The 7,543-nt window shown below is 33.9% G+C and overlaps 1 protein-coding gene across 1 annotated transcript; it reads right to left on the reverse strand.

Annotated features, from left to right (window-relative positions):
• Nucleotides 1–779: 779 nt before the first annotated feature.
• On the reverse strand, nt 780–4,351 carry LOC110716310 (E2F-associated phosphoprotein-like). The gene is made up of 3 exons (XM_021894922.1): nt 4,022–4,351; nt 3,381–3,546; nt 780–1,336 (listed from the first exon to the last, which is right to left on the reverse strand). The coding sequence occupies exons 1-3, from the start codon at nt 4,098–4,100 to the stop codon at nt 1,078–1,080; spliced, it is 504 nt and encodes a 167-aa protein (XP_021750614.1). The 5' UTR covers nt 4,101–4,351; the 3' UTR covers nt 780–1,077.
• Nucleotides 4,352–7,543: the final 3,192 nt, after the last annotated feature.

The raw sequence follows: 7,543 nt of genomic DNA on the forward strand, positions 1-7,543 counted from the left end.
ACTTGTGGGCCGTATAGCATTGAGCTTGGGCCCAGGCTGCAACGGTTTTAAGTTTAACATGAGGTATAGAGTTGTTACAGTAAAAACCGACTCCGCCGGAGAACGATTTAATTAAAACCCAAATGTCTCGAACCAAAATTTCATTTGTATGGGCACGTTGGTTATGACTCGAACCTGAAATGAGAAATGACCCAACCTGACTACATTTGATTAAACTCATTCAAGCGATTTGACTACTCTTTACGTCACTAAATAACTCATTAACCAATCATATAAATTCAAAGATACAAGTATGTTTTTTGATCGGATCCCTCAAAATGTCAAAAATCCTCCTATTTGAATTGTATTAGGTACCCTATATGTTTCAATTATCCACATTGATTCAATTATCCTCCCATCTATATTCTATAGTTATTTGAGAATTTACCCTTACCTTTTAACTTCCAATTATTTGGCCTGCAATACTAAACTAAGAAACCGTGAAGCTTGAGGCTATTTGTCCATAATACATATTCGTGCAAAGTATATACTTTGTCTACTAATTTATCAGTAGACAATTGTTGAATTTACCCTTATCTTTTATACCTGTAGGCAATCAACTGAGATAAGAATATAAGAATCGAGCATATTGCTTTAAACCAGCTGCATAAGTTGTAATTACTTTTATTTTTAATAGCTTATATCTCACTTTCATATTTCCCCTGACCTCGTATCTAGATTTCTATAACACCACCAGGGAAAAATACTCAAGAACTCTACTCAGAGGAATGTATAATATGGAACTGATTCGAAGCTGTCTCAGCAGCAAAATATTCTTTCACGGTAATGATGGGTTTTTGGAACAGGAGGATTTTTAGAAGCAATTCACCTGTTATAGGACATTAGAAAGAAGAATATATACAAAATAAACCGGAAGATGAAAGCTGGTATTGCATTATTAACTAGCCATCTAACTGGAGAGCCATTTGATCTAAAACAGGCGGAAAAAGTAACTCAGCAGATTCAGCACAAGGAGTTACAGGCAGTTAAGACCTGGATCTTTCCATGAAATAAACTGAGGAGATGTTTTGGTAGGACTCAAGACTCGCTTGGAAGAACGTCGTAGAAATGATAAACTTCATCCTTGTCTATAACTCCGACCTCTGTAGAACAAACTGAGCAGCAAACTTGCCTAACTGCTTCAACACTAGTCGAACTTGCTTCTTCAGCTTCCACAGGCTCTCTAGCCTTCCTATACTTTCTCCGTTTCTTGCTTCCTTGTGGAAAAACCATTTTGGCAGTAATTACACAGTTAGTTACAAACATGGCCCTGTATTGGGTCAGGTAGATATCATGCCTGCAAGGAAAACCAAAACAACTGTTCTCAATAAGATGCTAGAACATCTTGGCAAAATTCATGCACAGAAGGGATCATAAACAAAACACGACATCCTAGTTGCCAATGAATACACTTGCATACATAAAATTAATATGTTCATCAAATTACAACAATCAATCAATCAAAGACTTAATCCCATAAGTGGGGTCGGCTACATGAACCAAAAGTAATTATTCCGTATAGTCATCCACTAAAATCTTCCTCCTCCATCCTTTATGATCAAATACCTCATTCTCATGCAAATCCATATGCTTCATATCCTTCCTAACTCCTTCCAACCAAGTCATTTTTGGTCTCCTCTACCTCGTTTAACCTCGCTATGATTCCACTCTTCCACTCTTCGCCGGTTCATCAAATTACACCAAAGGATGATAATCAATAGTTTTATCAACTCGTGCAAATGCTCTTTGCACTGAGAAATTGCACTTTATTATTGTTAGCAATCAGCTCTTGCCGGAGTTGCGCTCAAGATGCTCTGGCCTTATTACTATACAAGAGAACCAGCACAGTCAAAAAGCTTAAATTTAAGCTAAAGGTGGAAGTCCTGAAAATGATCTATCTCTAATAAAAAATTATAATGAAAGACAATAAGAAAAAATCATGTCTATGCCTTTTCACATTATGCCATTTCTAAAAGTAACTGTGGTGTTCCATGACCTTCCATCACTGTATTTTCTAGGCAAATATTGTCGAGTCCAAATCCTATTTTCGTATCCTTAATGCCACTCTTGACAACCACTAGTGCATTCTCAAAAATAACTTGTATATTCATAACCAATGGGAGCTCTGAGTTTATACCTATAAACGCATTACTGTACGCGAAACATGTTAAAGGACATGTCTACCTGGGAATGTTCTTGATGTCTGGTAAACAAAGAAGTGAGCTCAAAATTACTTGCAACCATTGCATTAGACATTAGTCATGCCTAAATCATGTACGAGTATGGTTTTATATAGCCGTATCAAGACCATTTTACTAATCACTTCAAAAAGGATGATGCAAATGCTAGGGAGTACAATAATTTACAGCAGTATGAATGTGTATTCCCTCAGCATAGAAAAGTAAATAGGATAGCAAAATATAACTAAGGATGTCTTCAATAATACCTATGGGAACAGAATGTTTTAACTTTTTTTATATAATGTAACATAAGATGAATACATTGCATACTTATACTCTTCCTAACCTCTTAAAGGGCAAATTAAGATTGATTACAACAAAATATGGCAACACACTTCTTTAGAAGTCTAGAACAACAAGAGGATTTCTCTACTAATATACTTTGTATGGAGCAAGTTCTCTCTCCCTTCCGACTTAAGTGGAAATTCTAGATAATTTCTTGCTTCTTGACAAATATTAAGCTTTTTATGTCTTTGCATCATACATAGTAGCCCGTGTAAATCTCAATTGATTAGAGTAGCTTGGTTTCACAAACTTCAAATATACAGAGTATAGTGTTACCTAAAATCTGCATTTTCAAGATGACCATGAAATGTAAAAAATTTCAAAAGGCTATCAGCAATTTAATGAGGGATTGATAATGATACATGAAAAAATTAGTAAAGATAACGAGATGATAAATTTGATACCCTCCAACTATTTCATGTATAAAGCTTTGGAATGTTTGGATAGAAGATATCCTTCATTGCAAGGATTGGTATAATAAGCCCATTGAGGTGTTAAACAAGCCTGGGAAAAAAAGATGCTTACAAGTTTAAGAATCATTATTCTTCTTTTCTTTCAGCCACATCATATTGGTTTCTGCATCTTACTTACAATGCTATATTATCAACTATCAAGTAACTCTGTATTTTTCCTCTTGAATGTCCAGTATTTAAATGGAATAGACAGACAGCATTGATCTAGAGGTTTTTTCAAATCGAAATTCTAAGCTGAAAAATCTTGCACAGAACTTCTAACAATCAAGACTTCATCACACAGTTGTTTTCCCACCAAAACACGCCGGAACAAAAACCATGATTCAGGGATCTAACAGCATACCTTTGACACTCCAAGCAAAGAGTGGTGAAACAAGCAGGACAGCTGAGCACGGCGTCTGTTCGTGGACCTTTCCTTTTTCTAGCCACCCATAACTCATCCTTGTCATCAAGATCAGAATCATAAAATTCGGGTTTGATGGAGTAATCTATTTCATCATCATCGGAAACTGAAATTCCGGCAGCAATCAATCAAAGTTAGATAATTTCCACACCCATTTTATCGCCAATATCAATTGCTACATATCCCCACCACAATCAATTAAGCATAGTTCCAAAAAATTCCACACGACCACACCCTCATAAAATTGCTCATAATTAAATTGAGCCAAAAAATTCAAATTTTAAAGTATAGTTTCCCTATTGTCATCATTTGGTATCTAAAATTCACAAAATTTGAGGGATACTAACTAAATTAGGGTTTTATAATCCAGTGCTTCATACTGTCAAGCTTGCCAAATCAATTGTAACTAACAAAACCCAACAACAAAATTGACAAATTGAATTGAATATAGCGATTACAAATTTAGAAATATTCATAGAAATTGAAATTCAATAAATCAAAGGAAACAAAGAAAAGAAGAAGCGAGTTAAAAACAAAAAAAAAAATAAAAATAAAAATAAAAAAAAAAATAATAATAATACCAGTTTGCTGAGAATTGTTAGGGGATGCCACACATTCCATGGGTTCCCCCATATTACTTTCTCTCTCTTCACCTGCCATGGCTGCAACAATCGGTTACTCGGTTGAACTCGGACGATTCCAGCGATTTATTCGACTTTCCTTCAACTTTTCAGGGCTTCAGTCTCTGTAGTGTCAATTTTTTGGGCGAAACGGTCAAGATGGTTGTGAAAATAGGTGGGCAGCAGGCCGGGCCGTGCCTGGCGGACCAGCCATGGCGGCGGGCCGTGCCGTGCCTCCATTTCCACCAGGCCAGCCCACGGCACAGCACGGCCCACGTGTCGGGCGTGCCGTGCTGGGCCAGCCCATGTGCCTCTTCAAATCTTCAGTTTTTTTTTTTAATTAAGTAATTAAGTTTACTTCTTATTATTATAAATTAATTAATTAAATTTATTATTATTTTATTATTATACTTGTTATTATTATAATTTATTTATTTAATTATTATACTTGTTATTAGAATTTATTATTTTTATACTTGTTATTACTTATTAATATTACTTCTTATTATTATAATTTATAATTAAATTTATTATTATACTTGTTATTACTTATTATTATTATAATTTATTTATTTAATTATTATACTTGTTATTATAATTTATTATTTTATTATTTATTATAGTTAATTAGTTATTAACTTATTTTGTTTATATTACTTTTTATTTTCTTAACGGAGAAGATGAAAATTTCAAATCTTAATGGCTAAAAAAAAGAGTAAATTGGACTTTGATTCTTTGAATGTGATTAATGCATAGTTCATATTATTATTACTTGAATATTACAAATAAATACATACTTCTTAATGTTGGAAGATATAATTTTTTATTTTTTTTTAAAAAAATTAAAAAAAAAAAAAAAAACTCAAGTATAAATGTTTGATATTAATCTAATAAGTAATAATGATAAAAATCGTACAATGATAATGATTTCGTACAAGGATATTATACAAAAATTGTCTATAATTAGAAGTATGTAATCTAATTATAGTTCTTCATATGTTCTTCTTCATCTTCTTCTTCGTCTTCGCGTTCAAGGTCGTCGACTAGTTGAATAGATTGGGAACTAGCCGAACCTGAACGGTCGGAAGCGGAGGTTCCGTCATCGTTGTCGTTGTCAGCGTAAGTACGGTCTTGTGAGCGAATTTCAGCATCCAACCGATCTTTGAAACACACACACATTTCAAGTGTTCAAGTTTTAGACTTGTTCTTCTATCATCTAAGACCCCCCTAGATGCGCTGAAAGCTCGTTCGGAGGAAACGGAGGAGACTTGGATACCAAGAATGTCTCGTGCCATTGCCGCCAAAGTTGGATGCTTCGAGCTTTGTTGTTTCTACCATACAAGGAGGTCGAGGCTGTTTATCTCATCTTCGTCCATGCCCTTGGTGAAGTCGTAACTCAAGTACATTTGCAACTCCGAGACATCGCTTTGCGTTCTCCTTATTGATGCACTAGTAGAAAAAATGACAAAGGCACCCCACCTTTGGCAAAACCGGTGGTTAAAAAAACGGGCGGGATTGAAAAACAAGCTTTTGGCACCGGTTCCAGCCAAACCGGTGGCAAATTATCTTTTTGGCACCGGTTCAAACCGGTGCCAAATAAAAAAGATATTTTTTTAAAAAAAAAAAGGGAGAAAGGGATTTGGCATCGGTTCGGTTCGAACCGGTGCGAAATCTATTGTAAAATAAATAAAAAAACGGATATACTCTTTCTTTCTCTTGCTTTCATTTCCTCGATCTTTCCTCCTCTCTCATCTGATCTGCCTCTCTCTCTCCTCCATTGAAGTGTACTCGAATTTCTCCATTGAAGGGGCTTCTGAGCTTTCTCTCAGCACTTTCCTCAAACTCCTTCTCTCTCCTTCGATCTCTATAACCGCCACTTTCCCTTTCCTTTCATCTCTCTTTCAATCTCCTTCTCTTTCTCTCTTTGAGGTTAGGGTTTCTAGGTGCGTCTATTTTGAATCAATTCGATGTGCGTGCGTCTTCAACAACAACAAATTCGAATCAATTTCGAACCAAAAATCAGAAATTCGAGGTTAGGGTTTCTGGGTTATTTAGCTTTTTGAATATTTTTCGATTTTTATTAATTGCTTATTTTTTAAAAGGTTTTTTTGGGTTGAATTTCTATGTTTTCTGAATATTTTTCGACTTTAATTGATTGTTTTATTTTTTGTTTTATTTTTTGGTAGAATTTCTAGGTTTTCTGAATATTTTTTGATTTTTATTGATTGTTATTTTTTTGGTTTTTTTCGGTTGAATTCCTAGGTTTTATGAGGATTATATGAACATTATATATATATATATATATATATATATAATATATATATATATATATATATATATATGAACATTGAAAAGAGTGTTTGCACAGAGAAAATACAGTATAATGGTTTGTCATTCTAAGCTTGATTGCCAATTTTTTTACTAATACCAATAACGTAAGGCTAATTGATGATAGAAATCCTTGGTTGAATTTCCTTGAAGACATAAATTTTGCTTCTTTCACAAAATTTTGACTTTGTTATGTACTTTGGTTTAAATTATTAAGCTACATTTCATTGAAATTATACAGCAAGGAAAGAAAGAATGTAACTTTTCTAGCTTATAGTTTTATCTACTTATCTTGGATCCGATGATGTTGAAGTAAGCCTCTTATATTTTCATTTGTTCTTATTGTGTATTCTTTTTTTCTAAATGGGTGTCACTCATGTCCTGGTAACAAGGGGGTGCTGGTTTTATTGGATCACATGCAGCACTAACACTTTTAAGACTTGTATCATGAGACAATTGTGGTATCCTCTCCCTTCATTCATCCTTACTGTCCACTAATCTTTCTCGTGGTAACCTAAGTGCTGCAACAAATTTTTCCTGAACTAGGAAAACTTCAGTTTGTATATGGGTTGCTGTTACTCAAAAGTGTTCATTTGAAGTACAAATAAGATCATCAGTGTAAAATTAAGGCATGAATTCAGTACCTTGTGACTGTGATCAGGACGGGAGGAGTAGTAACAGGCTTTTGTAATACAATTGCTTTAGGTTTTAAGGTTTGGGTAATTTTTTTAGTGTAGTTTGATCTTCAGATTTGATAATTATGTTTTGTGCATTAATTTTAATTTTTTTTTTGTTGATGTGTGTGATGTGTTTTGAGAGATTTTGAATAGCTCTTAAGAAATGCAATCAGAGTAAAATTCTGTTGATTTTAAACCTAAAGTCTGTTGATTTTAAATCAAAGTTGTATTCTTTTTCATTTCAGAGTGGTGAGTATATGATGTATCATTCTTCAATGGAAAATATCTGTTATTGTAACTGGCAAACACTTTTAAAGGAGACCTCCTCTTGAGTTAATCCACTTTAAAAGCACAAGTAGCAAATATATATCTAATAAGCATGTAGAACATGAAGGTAATTTGAGATATTGTTTTTGACTTACTGTTATAGTAGAGTCATTTTTGTCAGTATCATTGCATCACTCCATTAAAAAAATTT

The sequence above is a fragment of the Chenopodium quinoa genome, unplaced genomic scaffold (assembly GCF_001683475.1).
Source record: "Chenopodium quinoa cultivar QQ74 unplaced genomic scaffold, ASM168347v1, whole genome shotgun sequence".
NCBI classification, from domain to species: domain Eukaryota; kingdom Viridiplantae; phylum Streptophyta; class Magnoliopsida; order Caryophyllales; family Amaranthaceae; genus Chenopodium; species Chenopodium quinoa.